This window comes from Rousettus aegyptiacus, unplaced genomic scaffold (genome assembly GCF_014176215.1).
Source record: "Rousettus aegyptiacus isolate mRouAeg1 unplaced genomic scaffold, mRouAeg1.p scaffold_m13_p_7, whole genome shotgun sequence".
NCBI lineage: Eukaryota > Metazoa > Chordata > Mammalia > Chiroptera > Pteropodidae > Rousettus > Rousettus aegyptiacus.
In genome coordinates, this window is record NW_023416310.1 from 104,386,196 (window position 1) to 104,406,324 (window position 20,129).

Consider the following 20,129-nt stretch of genomic DNA (forward strand, 5'->3'; position numbering starts at 1 on the left):
CCTTGTCAAGGTTTTTTACATCTAAGAGTCCCCTTAATTTTTTTTTTAATGAGTATGACATTATTAAGATTATATGTTATAGTTAAGGAGAATAATCAAGGAAATCATATTTGTCACACTATTAAGCAACGTAATTTTTTTGCGGCCCCCAAAATGTCTTCACTAAAAGACGTTGTTACTGTGTAAGGAATCCATCACTAAGCAAATATTGTATGGCTTCCTGGAAATAAGTTCCAAATAATGGTAACAAGTTATAATAGTCACTTTCAAATAAATTTTGATGCAAATTTTAGTCCTATTGTGTGAAAAGAAAATCAAAGTGAAGAACAGTATGTACAATATGCTACATTTTGTGTATAAAGGGTGAAAAATTAAATGTATCTTTTCTGCTTAAGAAACTCTGGAAAGACGTGAATACGAACCTACAAATGCCTCAAACAGTTGGTTATGTGTGGTCAAGGGCAGATCTGGGTGGTTAGGGAGAAGGACCAGATAGTGTAGACATTTAAAATTTTTGTTTAATTTTGGAACTTTGCAAATGCATTACCTACTTACAAAATAAAAATTTAAAAATATGCCTTCATGAGATCTTCTTGCATAACTTTTCACTTTCTCTTACATATTTTGAATGAGATTATGTTTTTTACAACTGGACACCATTGACTCATTTTTAAGAAAGAATATGTGAAATTAAATGAGATATTTTTCTATGTGTTTATATAGTTGCACAACTATAATTGTAAAATTAATTTCACATTCACAATTTCCCCATTGATTTTGTATCTTTGAACCATCTACCAACCCATATTAAAGGCTATTTCTAACCTGTTCTTAGATTAGTTTGATTCCAAAGCTAAAGAGATTGAGGAGGAATGCTTCTGTTGGATTATAAATTATTGAATAAAGAAACTACTGATTTTAGTAACTTAAGAAGGTTAGAATTTAAAGCATAATAATATAAATAACATGCCCATAATCTCTTAACTTTTCCAGTCTGTGTAGCAAGTACATATTGGTATAAATACACTAAAAGGAAACAACACAACTTTTTCAATGTTTTTGAAAAAGAATACTGTTTTACCTGTGTTTTATTATAAATAACCAGGTTCTGTCATATTTTATCTTCTTGCCAGCAAATGAAGGACATTGTTTCATAAAGCTTCTAAAATGTACATGAATATTTAATTAAATCATATTTCCTTGAGAAAATAAAGTTCATTCGCATTTATAGCAGACAGTTGTGAGGAGTACATAATTTTCTTAAGACCAAGGTAGCCAGTACCGGTTGCTTGTGGAACAAAACTCCTCAATTTTTAAAACCTTTTTTTAAAAAATAAACATACAATCATAAGTGTTCATTTACTTTAAAAATTCTAAAGATGAAGAAAATTATTGTCTATATATTTAAGTCCTTGTATAAATTACAAAACTCAAGTTTATGTTACAGAGTCCCTTCCCCATAGGAAGCATAAAGCACTTTTGTGGTACCTTTCACCAGTAAATATTTGTATCACATTGAATCTGACAAACAAAATAAAAGTTGATATTGCATCTATGAGCCCCAACAAGAGAACATTCTTCCAAGCTGTCTCTCATGATGAACGAGCTTCAAAAGTCATTTGATTGCCATGATTTAACTCAATCTCCAATAAAGATATATAAAAGTAATACATATATTGACTTCAGTAGAAATCTAAAAAAAATCAGTGAACTGCAGACTCTTCTTGCTTGAGGTCAACAAACACCCTTTGGAAGACAAACCAAGAGTAGTTTAAGACCAGGACAACAAAATAAAATTACAACAATAATAATTATAATAAAAATAACAATAATAAAATAAAAATAACAACGACCAACAATGAGGTAAACTCCCCTTTAAAAAGGCAATATGAGTTGCCTGGACTGTCAGGAGAGAGTTCGATTGTACCTGACACCCAAATGTTTTTCCAACCAGAGTTCAGCCAGTTGCATGGTTGAGGCAAAAGTACTTGCCTTGGAGCCTAAGCACATTTTATACTGCTTAGGGTCCAAGTTAGGGTCACAATGAACTGGATGGAAAATATGCACCACTCCTACTTCTTGACTTCTGAAGGGCTTTAAACCAGATAGAATAACTTTATTGTAGAGATCTACATCTTCTAGTCCCCAGCCTTGTATTGAGGTATCAAATCCACCTGCACCCAGAAGATCACTTTTATAAATACAGGTAATTCCATATCCATAGTCTCTCCAAAATCCAGTCTTCTTTGAGAAGACAAAGTCATCATCGGTGGGAGGATTTACCCCGTTGGTTACCTTTGGGTCATACTGGCTAAAGATGATGGGGTAATACACCTGTTGTCCCTGAACTGTATTGTCTCTACATCGTTGGAGAAAGTCTCCTCTAAAGATCAAGTCAACATCACAAAATAGCAGCAAAGTATCATTGTCAAAGTGGGAAGAAGCCATTTCAAGACCAAGACCTCTGGAAAACTCTCCTTTCATGGGGATCAGGGTTATTTCTGCTTTAGGGTACTTGTTCTGATAATCTTTTATCAGCTCTGTATGCTTGTTGGAATCTTGGCCAGAATCCCTACTGAAAAGGATGATGACCAGTTTTACATTCTGCTTTGGGATCAGACAAGTATTTTCAAAGTTCTCCATGAATCTCAAGAAAATGTCATACCTTCCAGTGAGAGGAACAAGAATGTGTATTTTCTTTTCATTGTGCCCTCCCACTTCTTTGGCATCTTGAAAAGAAGATAAAATCTTTAAAGAATTAGAGATAAAGGAGAATGACTGAGTATCACTGTTAATAGTCTCCACGAGGCTGTTGACATCTAGCTCTTCAGTTTCTCTGAAGAAAGGTTTGCTGAACAACTGCTGAAGATAGGCATGGCGTCTCACTGGTACGGTCAGTTTCCTCCCCTTGTGTCTTTTGTATAAGAGGAGTAAATCCAAAATGTACTCCACCCCATGCATGGGATCAACCCTGCGGTAGCCATATTGAATTTCCTTGAAGTCAATGACCCGTCCCCTACTCTTGGCATTCTCATTGATCATCTCCATCACCTGTAGGACGGTATCATCCAGCGCTGTTCTGAGAATGCTGTTGATGCTCTGTCGAGGAGGCTGGTTCTCAGATGCTGAGTAAAGGAGCTTTCCTGTCAGGAACTCCCATTCTATCACCTCATCTCTCTCCCGGGGCTGGAAGTGGTTGAAAGAAGGCATCACCCCCAGCTGCTGATCTTCTTTGCTCACTTCACTGTTACTGAGCTTGCTCATCAGTGCGCTCTCGCGGTGGAGCTGGATGGTGCGGTAGCGAAGTTCAGAAATTTTGCGGCTGAGCATGTAGTTATGAAGCCTATATTGGTAGGCAGGCCTTTTGTTGGGATGAAGTGTTATGGCTGCATGGATTTTGCTATTGTGAAGGTCTTGGATATAACCCTTTCGATTGTGTTCATAATTTTCATGGAATAGTTGCTGCATCTAAAAAGCAAAAGGAAATCAGGATGTTAGAATACATTTTAAAAGAAATAATGCAATGAACTAGACTATTTAAATGAAAATATTTTACACAAATTAGTTAAATGGTATTTCATAACAAAATGGCTGGTAAAATTTATATTTAAAAGAAATGAAAATAGTTTTAAATGTCAAATTCATATGCTCAAATGCTGCAAATTAACCTCTAGCTATATATTTTGAAGTAAAGAATCCCGTCCCTCTATTCATTCTGAAATCAACCCAGAATATCAAAGAAAACAAGAATTGGCCACATCTGAAACCCCGTGATGGACCATTGTGAGGGAAAGGCAGCATGGGTGGAGCATGAAGTTCCCCAATAGAGAGTTTGATGAGGAATAAACCCAATCCCCTGCTGCATAGAAAGATAACAGCAGTCCCAAATTGGACATAAAATTAATTTAGCACCCTACAGGGGTACCCAACACCCAGACCGTGGACCAGTAGTGGTCTGTGGCCTGTTAGGAACTGGGCCACACAGCAAAAGTGAGTGGTGGGTGAGCAAGTGAAGCTTCATCTGTACCTGCAGCTGCTCCCCAGCACTAGCATCACCACCTCGGCTCCACCTCAGATCCTCAGGCATTAGATTCTCATAGGAGCACTGGTCCCTGGTGCTAAAAAGCTTGGGGACCACTGCGATATACTATCTTCACAGAATAAGTTCTTGGTAAAGTAAGGTAGGACAGAACCTATATTGATCTACACTACTAATTTAAAGGATCATATACAAAACTAGATGTGCTTGACATCTTTATGCTCAAGAAAGGCTCTCTGCTAGTCTAGAACAAGCTCACTACCTAAGGCGGAGGCAGAAATAAAAAATTTAAAAAATGTAGAATTATAAGATTACACTTCAAACTACCAGTTGACTTCTCTCCTCTGCCAGTCAGTAAAGAAACCATTCAAAGTACCAAAGGAAGAGGAGGAGATATCTGCAAATATACTGATGAGTAAGGAAAAAAGGAATAATACTGCAAACTTAAGAATGCATATCCAAAGCAAGTAAAAATTATAGGCCAATCAACTAAATTATAGAAAATATAATCTCCACAAAAAAGAACTCAAGGAATAGATAAATGAGCTTAAAGAAGATAATAAAACCATCGATCATCACACCTTGAAAAACATAAAAAAGAATTTGTGGAAAACATAGGAGAAAATTTAGCAAATTAATAGAAATATAAAAGACAAGTTAAAAGTCTGGAGAGAGAGATCTATATACATATACACACATTTATATCTTCATATGTATGCCTATACTATATATAAATGTATATATTTAATATAGATATAAAAGTTTTAATATCTATTTAATACTATTAAATACATAATAAAGGAGATAAAATATGTATGTAAAATATGTCAGAGGGACATAGTATCCTTAAAGGCATACTATATATCTACAGAAATATCTACAAATAAAGGCAAATATGTATCTACATTCAATCAGGCAAAGAGAAAAACAAAACAAAATAAACAAACAAACAGAACCCACTTAGGCTCTAAGTAGGAAAAGAAGGAATATTGCCACCACATTCTCCATCATAACATTCAATGCTGAAAAATGGTAGAGCACAGCCTAGGAAGACACCAGGGAAACAAATTAATAACTTGCAATTTCATATTCAATCAAGCTAGAGCTCAAGCGATCTCAACCAAGCTAGCATTCAAATTTTATTGCAAAAAATAAATAGCTCCTAACACGTAAGAAGCTGTGGCAGATTTGTGGTGATAAATTCTTTGACACTCTTCCCAGTGAGTGGTGGGGTCTATGTTCCCTTCTCTTGAAACTGAGTGACCTGTGACTACTTTAACTAAGAGACTACAATAGAAGAGTCTCTGTGCTAGTTTCCAGATTAGCAACTTTTTGTCTTTTGGACCTCTCAATCTGCAGAAGCCAGCTGCTAAATAAAAAGCCTGAGTTAGTTACTTTGCTGCTGGCAGGACCTTCAGTGAAATGTGATCAAGCAGAATCTTTGTTCCAATTCCAGAGACCAGGAAGAAGTTGTCAATATTTCTTTGTAACATATTAAAAAAATTCTTTTCTACTTCTAGTTTGCTGAGAGTTTTTATAATCAATGAATTTTGATGTTGATCAAATATTTTTTATGCACCCACTGAAAGGATTTTGTGATGTCTTTTTGTTGTTATGGTGAATTGTACTGGTTAATTTCCTAATATTAAATCATCTTTTATTCCTTGACTAAACTTATCATGATCATGATACATTATCTTCTTTACCTATAGCTGGAATATATTAGCAAGTATATTAGTATATACTACAAATGACCAGTTCTCCCCAATTTGATTTATAGATTCAATGTTTGTTTGTTATAATTCAATTAATGAAAGACTTTATTTTAAAAGGGTATATATATATATACATACACACACACACATACATACATACATGTAGAATTACGTAGATTTTTCTGATATGTATGTACATAAATGTGTGTGTGTGGATATGTGGGTGGATAGAGGGAGGTAGAGAGGGAGGGAGGTAGAGAGAGAGGGGAGAGAAAGAGAGAGAAATGAACAAGAGAGAAAATATCACAGCAGTTTTTCTAGAGAAGGTAATTTGAATGGAATAAGACCAATACTGTAGCAGATTCTTTATCTCCAGTATTTTACCTGGTTGCTTTTCTATATTCATATTTTTTAAATCAACATCATTTAACTTTGAAGAATATAATAGTATATATTTCTAGAAGAATTTGGGACTTGATTCAAGACACAGTAGTTCAGTTGCATACAATATTTTTTTCTGAAAACACATGCCAATTTTTATTTGAAAAAATGATCAGTGTTAAATCAAATTAAATCCATAATTTGTAGTGGACTGTTATATCTCCATTTTTGTTTACCTGAAATTCTTTCAATATTTTACTTTCCCTATACCCTATGTCTTTTTCTTTGTATACAAGAAAGTAAAAAAAAAAAAAAGAAAAAATCAAACTTCTGGTCACATACAGACTACTAATTATACCACCTCTAAAAAGTGTTGGCTATCTGAAGCTATTCTTTCTTAAGGCATGCTTTACATTACTAAGAAAAAGGAAACATGCTAAATTACACAGAAAACATGGCTCAGAGGTGGGTTGTTAAGCTGCAGATTTACCTAGCTCCTTTAGTGATATTGATGTGATAAAGGAGACATCTTGTTATAGAACAAATAATATCTTGGTATCGAAATGTTTAACTGGCATCACTCACATCATTACAACCCAAGCTGTCCCTACACATTCCCTTGCAGTAATATTACAAACAGACCAAGACAGTGACAGGGGCAACTCTTAAAAATAGCATCATACATACTCCACACCATACAGCAAGGATGGGAACATCTTGAATTTATGTCATATTTTCCATTAAGAAGCACAAGGCATATCTAAATTTTCTCCTTTTATATGTAGGGAGGTCTAAGCTATGCAGGATAGACATGAGAATGGTTAAGAGCTAGGCTATGGAGTCTGCCAAATGTGGATTGGCTCCACAATTTCTAATCCATTTCCTAGCCTTTCTGTCTGGAGCTCAGTCTCCTTATCCATAAAAAGGAAAATGCCAACTCAATGAATATTAAACTGTTGCTCGATAAGAAAATAAATTTATTTTATTACTGAAGATGCTTAGTATTGTGTCTAAGAAACTAAAAACTAAGAAAACACTTAATAAATGGTAACTGTATAAACAACAGTTCAAGGATTTGCCAGCCTCCTCCTGAGATTGTTCTTTTTAGCTAGGAGTTTTCAGAGAAAGAGTGGCAACCTTTATTGGCTGACTTCATCTTCGCACATTTCTGGAAATGCCTGAACAGTTTTGCCACATACAATCAGTGCTTCAATGTATCTAACATGCCACTGAGGCACCTTCTGCTAACAAAAGTCCTAAATATTTTACTAAAGAACAGGTGATTTACTGTGGGGATTTTGGGTAACCACTGTTCAAGCGAGTTAAGTGATTTAACCAAGGGCCAACGGAGAATGAGATCACGACTAAAACTAAAATTAAGTAACCAATTTTGCTACTAAATTTTGAGTGTAGCAAAAATGTTTTAAAGCATAAATTTTACTTTTAAAATTATATTAGCTTTTTCAAAATAATTCAGGATCTCTAATTTAAGTTGGCTTCCTTTTCTTTACAGACAATTGATTTCGTGGTACCTCCAGAGCCTTACGCTGAAAGGGAAAATTATTTCACACTAACAAAATCACAGCAGCAATCAACATTGGTGTGTCCCAAATGACCCCTGAGCTTAACGTGTATCATTCAAAAATCTCTCCTTCTGGGAAGAAAATGATCTGAGGGCTATAAAAAAATCTATTATAAAAATTAGAGAGTGTTAGGTTTATTAATAATGAAAATATAGCAGAGGTAATTTCTGGAATGATCATAGTTATGTAAACAAAGGACTTCGTTTTCAGCAATTAAAATTTTAAACAGGGATTGACTGCAAACAAGGCAACTTTTGGAGCAATACAAAATTTGTAAAAATAGATTGTGGTCGTGGTCACACAACTGGATAATTTACTAAGTATTATTAAACTGTACACTTGAAAGGAGAGGACTTTGTAGAATGTAAATTAAACCTCGATAAGGCTATTTTAAAAAGACATAAGGAATGCTAAAAATAAAATACAGCAAATGCCAACTTTAAAATGAAAGAGACTACTGGGACAACACATAGTCACTAAAATATGTGTAGAATTGCCAAAAGCTGATGAGGTTAAGCAGGATCATCTAGAATCAAGGGGAGACAAAAGGCCAAGCAGAGCAATGTCAGTAACAAAAGGGTTCAAGGACAGTTGATCTCAGAAATAACAAAGAAAAATATACTGCCTGACAATGTAGGGCATAAACCCTGTGGGTGCAGGAATTGAGGTGACTTGGGCTGATGGAATAAGGCCCGGATGAGAACGTTTTATTGCAGAGAAGTAGAAGAGACAGAGCTACAGAAAGCAAAGAATTAAACAGGCCATGTTCTCATGAAGTAGGTATAATCTGAGGCAGCAGAGATGACTAATGCCTTTTCTTTGTGGAAATCAGCAAGCCTAGAACTGCAACAAACACCTCTACCAAATAAATGTAGGGTGAAGGGCTTGTCCAGGGAAAAGTAATTTTTCCAGAGATAAGTATGTTTTCTAAAAGAGGATAAGAGTACAACACTAATACCAAGTCTCTATAAGACTAGATGAAAAACTAGCCTCCTGCCCCCCACACCCTGCAAAAGCAGCCATGGACCTGAGGAAAAGATTAAATATTAAGCGGCTGCTTTAAAAAACATAAGCATTTTTCTCTGTCTTTGAAAACAACAAAGTAGAAATATAAGACCTCAGGGATGTAATGATTAAGGTGAAACATAAGATCACAGAACTAATAAAGAAAGAATAAAAAATAAACTATCACAGACATGAAAACGAAATTGGAAGGAAAAGAATAGACACCATGGAAAGCTCTTGAGGGACAGAAAAGATAAAAATCAGGAAAGCTAAAAAAAATGCAACAGAAATAAAAAGTACACTGTGGAAAGTCATGCTAAAATACTGACTGCAGAGCTCCATGCACGCAATGTAGGTGACGTGGGGAACGCTAAAAGGTATATTGGAACAAGGACACTGTAAAATAAAAACATGACAAAAGTGTAGATTTTTTAAAAAGAGTACAATGGATTAGAGATAAACAATTCAGGACGTAGAAGAGTATTTGGTATATAGTAACTGCTATTAATAAGAGTTATAAAAAGAGTTAGTTATTGTTATCATATATATTTGTTTTTACTATTTTTATGCATAGGTGTTACATAAATGAATAAATAAGAATGACTCGATTATTTCCCTCAGAAAATAATTCAAATAGGCTCAGTATAACCTATATAAATTCAGTATATAATTTGACTTCAGACCATCATTGAAAAATTGAAAAACTAAACTGACTTCATGAGGTCTCTGTTGAAATGAAGGGGAAACAAGAGGCCACTCCATGGATGGGGAACTGTTCATGAACACCCTTCACGCTCTCTACTAAGAACATAATTGCATTAATTTTTCTCTATTAAAGACAAAATTTCATTTATTTGTGTAAAGAAGCTATTTCAGTTTAGTGAAAGTTCTTTTTTTCCCATTATGCCACTCATTTTTCCTAAAAAGAAACATCTTTCTAACTTAGAAAATTCTCTTTGAATCCCTTCCTGTGTACAAGATTAAGGAACATTTGAGGGAAAGAGGAATTCCTATTCTAGGAAGTACAGTCTTTGCAGATGAGAGTAATGTATGAAGGCAAAAAGGAAATAAATCATTAGAATAGTGTAAAATGTAATGGTGAATATATACCTCAGGGTTTGGTAATTTGCCTTGCAAATATTTAAACTCATTCTATTTTCTATGATTTAGTTATGCTGTACTACATAACTATATGAACAGTCTTATTGCCCTTAATGCAAATACATAATGATCTTTTTATTTTATAAGATCAGGAAATATGAAGGTTTTAAGCAAAATAATGATTTTTCAAATGAACATTATTATTTTTCCTCAATTACTATCTTCAAATATTAGCAGTAAAGTTCTTAAAGTGTGTCATACTTCTCTGGCAATAATGACACAATAAATACAATACCTAATTCTAAACATTAAGGAGAAGAAATAAGTTTGAGAAACATAAATATACATATATCATTCCATAATTAAAGAACAAAAAAATGTTAAAGGGTATGTTAAGGGTGGAAAATTTTCCAGTAAGCCAGCATTAAGGATTTACTCTGATTCTGTTAATCAGGGTGTGGTAATCTGCTCAAAGATATGCTAAGGACCAGCTTTTGATTCTGTAATCTGCTTGCTTGTTAATCTTGTTTTGATGTTAATCGGGGTGTTGTGATCTGTTTACTTGTTATCTGGGGTGTGGTTCTGACCTTGTGTGGTAGAGAGTCAGTTGTTGGCCAGCTAATAAAGGCTCACAATTCTTCTCAATTGGCTCAGTGGGTCTTAGATTTGATCGCACCACAACAGGTATAGCTTGAAAAAGTTGTCAAAAGCAAAGTTTAAGTGTGATAAGATACACCCTATTTCATATTACGTATGCATGTTTTGTCACATAAAATGTATTATTTGCTACTAAAATTTATAAAAATAATAGCACCTTGAAAATAGCCACATCTAATCTATGAATTCTACTTTAAAAATTTACTCTATAGCATGTGATAAAATTGCACGGAACTAAATACACATGTATGCATAGACACACAAATAAATATAAACAAAACTGAGGAAATTTAATAAGAGCAGATAAATATATAAATGTGAAAGTTCTAATTGTGATATTTCATTACATTTTTGCAAGATTTTGCCATGGGGGGAAGTTGTTAAGGGGTACGTGAACTTTCTCTGCATTAATGTTTTTCTAACAACTGTATGTGAATCAATAATTATCTCAAAATAGAAGGTTTAATTAAAAAATATATGCAAAAAATTAAAAATATTTCATCTTATTTTTTTTTTAAGAAAACATCTCAAACTATACTTAAAAGCAGCAAGTGTTGAAACCTTGTAGTCCGAAGGCTGCATATGTGATTTTGCCTCTTTTTTCTTGGTAAGCCCATTGTTTTGAATGAATTTGAATTTGAAAAATGTGATGTGAGCAGTGCATTTTACAGTTACTTTCAGTCCCATAAGCTCTCTTTATCTTTGTTTTATGAATTTAAGTTGCCCGAGGATAATTGTGTTCTTAAATATCCCTTTCATGTAACTAAAACAATCTTAAAATGTCTTTTTCTTTTGAAATCTCATCACATTCTACAACATAGATGCACCCTGAGGACAATATACTAAGTAAAATAAGCCAGTCACAAGAATACAAATACTAGATGATTCCATTTACATGAATGATAAAGTAGTCAAACTCATAGAAACAGAAAACAGAATGGTAGTTTTCAGGGGTTGGGGGAGGGGGATATGGGAAGTCATTCAATGGGCACAATTTCGATTTTGCAAGAAAATTCTAGAGATGTGTTGCACAACGATGTGGATACAGTTGGCACTACTAAACTGTACACTTAAAAATGATTAAGATGGTAAAAATTTTTCTTTTCCTTTGATTTCACAAGATCCTCACATTTTCTTAAGAGGAATACAAGTCAATCTGGCCAGTTACTAGACTTTTTTATAAATGGCTTACTCCAGATTAGTTTCCTTCATGGATAAGATCTCTCTCATGGTAGCAGTAAATGGTTCCCTTTGGCTATAGGTTCATGCTCTGCACATTAAAATCCCACAAAAGGAAAAGCAAACCTCACTACCCAGACAAAGGCAGGGAAGTGATACAAGGAAGATGGTGCTGCTGAGAATACTGAATACAGGGCTGAGCTGTGCCTGAGGCTGGGTCACTTGCACACTTTCTAGTGTCCTGGGATAGTAGTTTCTCTTCTATTCTATTTCAGGTAGCTTAGTTGTGGTTCTGTCACTTGTGACCAAAAGAATCCTGTAAGAAACAATCTGATAAGCTGACATCCTTTAATTTCGGCTCTGAACTGTTAGATTTGCCTACTTCAAGCTTCGTTGAATCAAAGCAACACTCTTATATGGGCAACATGTACCATTAAAACTGGTACTTAACTTCCTGTAACATTTCATTTTGTTAGTTATTTTAGTTTAAAAAAAAACTCGTCAGACAACACAGAAAATAGCTTCCAGATACTAACACCTATGCATGATGAAGCGTTCTCAACAGTTTAAAAATACCTTCAGACAACATAGAGAATAATCATGTGATATAGATTTCCCAGCAGGGTGTAGTCTGGACACATGCTATCTTAGGCAAATATCGAAAAGATTTAAAATCAGACAGAAATCACTAAGTTCATCAGATTTCAGTTTATAATGTTATCATGGCACATAATCGTTTTTTAGTTAAATAAACCCATATACCTTAATTGAAATTATCCTGTTAGAAATAAAATAATACTCCAGTAAAAAAAACATTAATGATAATTGAATGTGACTTTCATCAATTTGCACGATTTATTGTGATATATGTACATTCAGGCAGTGATGATACAGATGTTTCTTGATATATAGTTAGGATAATAGTGGATGATTGTCGAAACCTACACAGTTTACTTTCCCTGAAGATATTTTAAAATTTTTGGTAAATTGCCAAGTAAATTTTTACATTCACTATTTCCTTAAACTTTTTTTATTTTCAGAATTTATTACAGAGAGCCAAAGAAGAATTTCAAGATGTTGTCAAGTCACTCTTTGCAAACCTGCATACACCCTGTGCAATACCAATATAACTTAACTGCCTTCTTCACTGGTGATTTATCACATCATAATTAATAATAGACAATGAGAAGGAGAGAAGTTATAGCTTATAAACTTGGCTTTCGAGATCTTTGCAAAACGAAATGTAAAGATAGTTGCCACATAATTTTGAAAGACATTAATGAACGTATTATATCAATTGGAGGAAATATATTCACTGTATGATGGCACTAATCACGCATAAAATTATATCTCACTTTTCAAATAAAAAAAAAGAAAACAATATGCTTCCTAATTTATGAGTTTTATTCCGGTTATGAAACCTTTCAAATCCTAAAGAGATTCTTATTTAACTAAAAGTGCTGAAGCTAAAGTAAAAGGTGCTGCTCCAGCTGATTTTTTATTTCTATTCTCCCAAAATTTAAGCAACCAGCCTCATAGAAGACTTAATATGAGCTTATGTAATTCTGTATGAACATGTCACGTCATTCACTAATGTAGAAGCTGTCAGAATGGGGTAGGTAAGGATGGCTAAACTTATGACATTTTGTATAAAGGATGTCATATACTCTGTGACTTATTGACTTTGATTACATAACAATTTTTAGTGACCATCATTAATGTTTCTATAGCAACCTTCAGGGTGCTTGGGAGAACTGTTTGCAAGAAGCTAACATTTGATGACTTTCCAACAAATAGAAGGAGGGCCATTAGGCAGGTAATTGGTTTATGTGCAGTTTCTACATCAGTAGACCTATGTTCAAATATATCCTGAAATGGACACAAGAAATTATATTCTCAAGAGTTAAGAGTAAAAATTTCATATTCATCACACAGAACATTGACTTCAACTGTCAGTACATTACAGAGTACTATCTTAATGGATAAGTTGGGTAGGACACAGTGTAGTGCCATGTGCATAGTAGAAAGCTAGTGACATCTAATTAATATAAACACTGAAAACATGAGAAAGATATAATAGATTCCATGACAATATAATGATTTCTTTCATTAACTTTCCCTGACCAAATCTTTCCTGATTCAATCCTCCCTGATATTTTGGCTACCCCTCTCACTTGAAGAATGGGTGACTCACTCATTCATTTAAAAATATTCACTGAATTTCTAAAGTGTGTGCATTGCTGTGGATAGAACAACAAAAGAAACCTGTCCCTGCCCTCATGGAATTAACTGTCTGGTGGGGGAAACAAGCACTAAATATATAAACTCAGAAACGGCTATATAATTTTGACCACCGTTCATTGCACTAATTACACCATACTGTACCTGATGCTTTACTTGACTGTATGCCTTTCAAGATGACCTGCTCCCAGAGGGTAGCCTGGGCCTGACACTTCATAAAACATTTATAATTATTATTATTTTTTTTTATAAATTAACACATGCCCCCCCCCCGCAAAAAAAAAAAAGAAAAGAAAAACAAAACTAGTCAATAACCACAGAGAGATTAGAACATGTACTGAAAGGACTTTAATTCTCTAATGGAAAATTCTTAGCATTCCACATTATTTCTCAGGTTTCTAAATGTTAAGTCAAAAAGTAAAATGTAACAGAAGAATTTACCTATCTGTGTTGTATGAGATTTAGCACATATCTTAATGCTTTTATATCTTGCTGAAGTCACGACTTGCAGTCTAGTAATATTGCGCTGCGACTGACGGTGGTCACACGTCTCTTTACCAGTTGTAATTCATGTAATCGTCCAAGTAGGGAGAAAGGTCCAGGACACTCATCATCATTTCTGCTTTGTGTCACTGGAATGTGAAATGACTGTAGGAGTCTTAACTGATTCTAAATCAGGCTGGGCTCTGTTTCATTAAAAGTTTCTGCACAAATAAATGAAGGGCTGCCAAGAGACAACAGTAAATGAGAATGAAAGCAACCTTGGAAGAAGGGTTTTGCTACCTGCCTGAAGAAAAGATTCTTCCATTCAAGAAACAGGACAGAACTAAGGCTTATGTAGGAATTGCTAGAGTGGTATGGAGTTAACGCCTGGCTTTTGGGGATATTTTAATTACTTAGAGGAAAGAAGAAACAAAAATGAACGTCTCCTGCAATTTCCTCTGTTATTCTTTCAGCTTGTGCTCATACATGTCTGTTTTGGGCAAAGATCTTGGCTCTGGAGTCACAGGCCTGGTTTTGAGATCTACTCTTCCATTCCCAGTCTAATCTTGGACAAGTTACAACTTCTGGGAAAAGATCTCCTGGACTGTTCTCTACATCATATGAAACATACTTAAAACAATGTCTGGAGTAAATTGAGGACTCAATAGATATAACTATTATCATCATTTGGTAAACTTTAGATGGTGAAATTTCTTGCACTCTAAAGCAGACCGCGAAGACATCCCTGTTACACGTTAATGTTTAATTTGGTCGGTTACTAGTGAATAAACTTAAGTTATATATAAAGTTTAAAGATTTTAAGATTCTGTATCATTCACCTGTAAGAAAGAACTTCATTTTACCTGATGATCAGTTCCTGGATCATCAAGTAAAATCTAGTAGTCCAGCGATGGGTGGCCAAGAAGGCCTTAACATGACCTTCAACTTGATCAAACTTTAGATGTGTTTCTTCCTGATGACAGGCCCCTGATTTCTCTTTTAACAGAGTATTTACTTTGGAAAATTGTAATTATAAATTCCTCCTCTGCTTCTTTGAGATATGAATCTTCTTCCTACCTCTCTTCAGTCTTACAACCTAGGAATGTCTTTCTCAAGGACCTGGGAGCCATCCCTTTGAAACATAGTAATCAAGAAAGATGGAGTTCCTATCTCCTAGTCTTTCCCAGAGGGTAGAAGCCTAACCTCTATAAACACAGATTAGCAAACACAGATGGTCTAATGACATTCACCAAAGTTCCTGTGAAATCCTCCATTCCTTTTTCAGTAACTCATCTAAGCGCTTAAAGACTCTCCTGCTTTTTTTTTTGTTCAGCAGTAGCTCAATCTCTCTCCCCTACTACGATAGTTTTGAATAAAGTCTTTCCTGATTGTTTAACTCTGTGCTGTGTAATTTTTCTTTCAGATGGGTCATAGGCAATACTTGATGAAGCATCGTGTTACAGTGCTGAGATTCCTTGATCCATTTACAAACTCTTTGCTCTCATTAGCTTAAAAAAAAAAAGAAAGAATGAAAGAAAGGAAAGAAAGGCTCAAATTAAGATCCTACTCCTTATGGTGCAATCAAGGAGATAAGTGGTGCTTCCTTCCAGCTGATTTTATTAACATTAAAGTTTTATGATAAATTATGAAGATCCCTAGAGCTACACACCCAATTAAAATAACATAAGCATGGCAGGATGTCTATTATAATGTTTTTCTTCGAAGAAAAATTCTAATTATAGTGTTGTAGACTTCTGTGGGCACAGCACTGCTATGGGAATAGATGGGAATCACAGTTCTAATAAACAGGTAGGAGTTTCTAGGATGGCACTAAAGCAAAAATAAGCAAAGCCTAATCTTTAAAAGTCAAGTTTTCTGGGAATGAAGACACAAAGACTTGAGTCATTGTGACTTTCTAATTACACTTATATTTCCTTACTGGACACTGGATATAGCTCATGTTTCTTTCTCATATAGAAAGTTGTCACAACAGAATGGGTAATTTACATTAAGGATTAATAAAATCACTTCATAAGACCCAATAAATTTCACAGTGCACTCATTAGCTTTAGTAAAAAAGTAAAGGATAATCTAGATTTAAAATCTACAGTTATCTTTCAAAATGAATTTTAAAAAAACTTTTTAAAAAATTTCTGTCTGAGCAGAAAAAATAAAATAAATGACTTTTTAGTCTTAAAAGGCAAAGGTAGAATTCCAAGGAGAAAATGGATGTGAACTGAGGAATACAATTATAATTAGTATAATCAATGAGTTAAAAAAAATTATTTTATAAACAAACAAACAAAACTAAACTATACACTCCAAATCCAACAGCTTTTAGATTTGCTTTCATGGCTCTATTTTCAACACCATTGCTCCAATATTGGAGGGCATTTAAAATTTATTTCATGAAATGATTACAGGGTCTTTTTTTAGACACATCACTTGAAATATTCACATGAATATCATGTGTAATTATTTATATTTCATAGGGTTAATCTCAGTGATATATTTATTGTGAAAATACTTCACAAAAGGATGACTTATAATTATAATTTAATATATGGGTTATAAGACAATTAGCTATTTACAAGAAATAAAATTAACTCCATACCTATCTCAAATATTGTACTATATATAATATATACATATATACATATACGTGTGTATATATATATATATGTATGCGTGTATCTCAGATGTAGTAAAGGCCTAAATTGTACCAGCACTGCCCCCTAAAAAAGAAAAAGATATTATGAAACAATGGGAAGAAAATGTGGATAAATATTTATATCTTCTAAGCATGTGGAAAACTCATTTTTGAGCAAAAAGTCAACAAAAATTACAAATTAAAAAAATAATAGATTTTAATAGCACATTAACATTTAAAAAATTCCCATATCAAAAGCACCATAAAATTAAAAAGCAAACACTGACTTGGGAAAGTGATTTTTGCAATAATAATGCCATGTCAAGTGTTATTATTTTTAATATATCATTAACCTTTCCTCGCTTTCCCTTAACCCTCATCACCAATTCCCATCTATTTTCTCTTCTAACTATCTTTTGAATCTTGTTTCTCTTTAGGGTAGCTGCTCTGGTCCAAGATACCAAGAACTTTCTCATATTTCTGCAATAGTCACTTGTCTGGTCATGTCTCATCTGTCCACTCTCCAAATAGTTTCCATGATGCAACATGAGTCAGTTTCCTGAGGCCCAAATACATCGCATGCCCCTCCTTTCCCCCACCGAGGACATGCAATGCTCTTAGAATAATGTACTCCTCTCCAGCTTTTTCTCTTGGCTCTCAGCTTCTGTGCTCCAGGCTTCCTTTTTCTTTAGTGCCTTTGCATATGCCTTTCCCTCTACTTGGAATGTCCTCCCATCTTTCAATCCATTTCTTCCCCTTTTTAACTATTACTCAACTTTAATGTCACTGCTTTCTGGTTACCTTCTCTGACTAGATCAGAACTTGAATATGTTCTCTGACTAGATCAGAACTTGAATATGTTCTCCAGCCACTCAATACCGTTCTTCCCCTCTATTGAATGCATTTTTAATTTTACATTTGTTTATTCATCTAAATACATCTGTCTCTCCAACAAATTTGGGAGTATTCTGAAAGCAGGACTGTGTCTCCTTTTCACTCCATCTCCAGGGCTGGGTGTGCTATAAATGATGCGAGGCGAGGGCCATCTGGAAACGGGAGCCTTGACATACATCACATGCCTATGAGCAGATTCCAGATCTTCTTCCCCTCTTGCTGCTCTTGCAGACCCTGATTCACGTCTGATTCTGCAAATGCCTCTAACCTGGGACTAAGATATCGGTACTCAAAGAAGCCACAGAAGGTATAGGCATGAATGAAATACCAGTGAATGGTTTTGAACCTGCTAAATCAGAGGCTCAAGATAAAATTAGGATGATCTATTAATAGGACTCTGGGGCCCATTTCCCTCCTCCCTTTAATCAGAGTGGCTCTACTTTAAGTTGTTATATATTAGGTTTCAAATAGTTTACTTGAAGAAAAATTTCTGCAAAAGGGAAAACATGTTTGAAAATCACTGTTCTCAATCACTCAAATTTGCCCTTTCTGCACAGGCCTGCCAATTCAAATGCTACTCTTCCTTTAAAATTCAGCTGAATTCTGACCATACAGATGCACCTTCTATTTCCAGGACAGCCTGACTCTCCTTTGAAAGGTATTACAGAGTTCAGTATGTCACATAGTTTGGTGTTTACTGTAATACTTGCTAATTATTTATCAATTTGGGATTTGTTTGTTTAGCTAATTAGTTATTTAGTTTTCACTCCTCCCCTATCCACAGTTAAATTTTTAGTTTACTAGCTAACAAATTTTTCATTTAGCTTACTATGACTGGTGTTGGGATAATTAAGGATGATGAAATCTGATTAAATGATCATGATTTCAAAGAAGAATAAAAGATATCTTAAGAAAATAAATAAAAGATGTCTTAGAAAAAGCAATAGATTTTTCTTAGAGTAGAATTTAGAATAAATGGGAGCAGCTCTTTTGGGACCTGAACTTGAGAAAGATCTAGAAGTTGAAGGGAAAAGTGCCACAATCAGTCTGGAGTGAATCCATGGGCTTGGCCTTTGTCATCTGTGTAAGGAAATGAAAAGGAAGGGCATCGTCTTTCTGCTTAAATGTCTTCTTTGCAAAAACAAAGAGTCCCCATGTATGTTTATGTAAATTATCTAAAAAAAATTAACCAAGCATAAAATGTACTTTGTGTTTTTTGACAAATATTTTATTTTTCTAGTAAATAAAAGCATGTATCTTACTAATAGCTTTATTTTACTCTTACATATAATTTTTTTTTTTTTTGATAATGAGAACCAACTCAGATATTACCTTGGCCACATGTTTGCTTTCCATGTAATCTTTCTTTAAACTTCCTGATCTATTTCCCGCCCCCTTTCCCCCAAGGAGTGTGAGGCTGGGCATTAAGAAGTGGATGATAAATGAATGAAATAATTCATATACCAGAGTGCTGATTTCTACAAGCTGCACTGATTAAAAATTGTTTGCTGACAAAACAAACTAGAAAGTAATTACAGTTACATAGAGAAGGCACAATATTGTTACATTCACATTACCTGAGTTTAGATCTAAGTTGACTGTGGCTGTGTAGTTTATTCCCTCTGTTATTGTGAGATCCTCACTACAACTGGTATGTGGCTTTTCTGTCCCCCCTCAAGATTCCCTTTATACGTTCTTGTAGGTCTGCTCCAAAACTGCCACTTGTGGAGAATGTCATGAGAAATAACATACAAATAAGAAAACCAAAGATAGGAATCTGGAGAGTTGGTTTTATGGCTTCTTACTACAGAATATTAGGGAGAAGTAGACTTGATAAGGAACACCATTGGGCTGGGAGTCTACTGATCAGCAATACAATAGTGACAGTGAATATACCACATTGGCCATGTCAATCTTCTCACCTATTAAATGAGGAGAATAAATGATTACCCTTTTAGCTGTCCAATGTTGGTGTGAAGGTCAAAGAAAGTTACATGCAAACATTAAAAATATATTTATACATGTGATACATTATTTAAAAGAGCAGTTTAGAAGAGATGTAGAAAACATGTATCTCTAGTTAAATATTACCTTTGTTTCAGCAAACAAAGAAATGACATTTATTACACATAAAAACTTCTACTGAGGAGTAAAATCAATTGACAAAATAAATAAATAAAAAGTCCTGTCTGGTATATATT

At 34.3% G+C, this 20,129-nt stretch overlaps 1 protein-coding gene across 1 annotated transcript in view; it reads right to left on the minus strand.

Moving 5' to 3' along the window:
• Positions 1-1,046: 1,046 nt before the first annotated feature.
• Positions 1,047-20,129, minus strand: part of CHSY3 (chondroitin sulfate synthase 3) — a 227,891-nt gene continuing 208,808 nt past the window's right edge. The window contains exon 3 of the mRNA XM_016158253.2: positions 1,047-3,468. Coding sequence (XP_016013739.2) covers positions 1,906-3,468 — 1,563 coding nt within the window. The 3' untranslated portion in view covers positions 1,047-1,905. The remainder of the gene's footprint in view (positions 3,469-20,129) is intronic.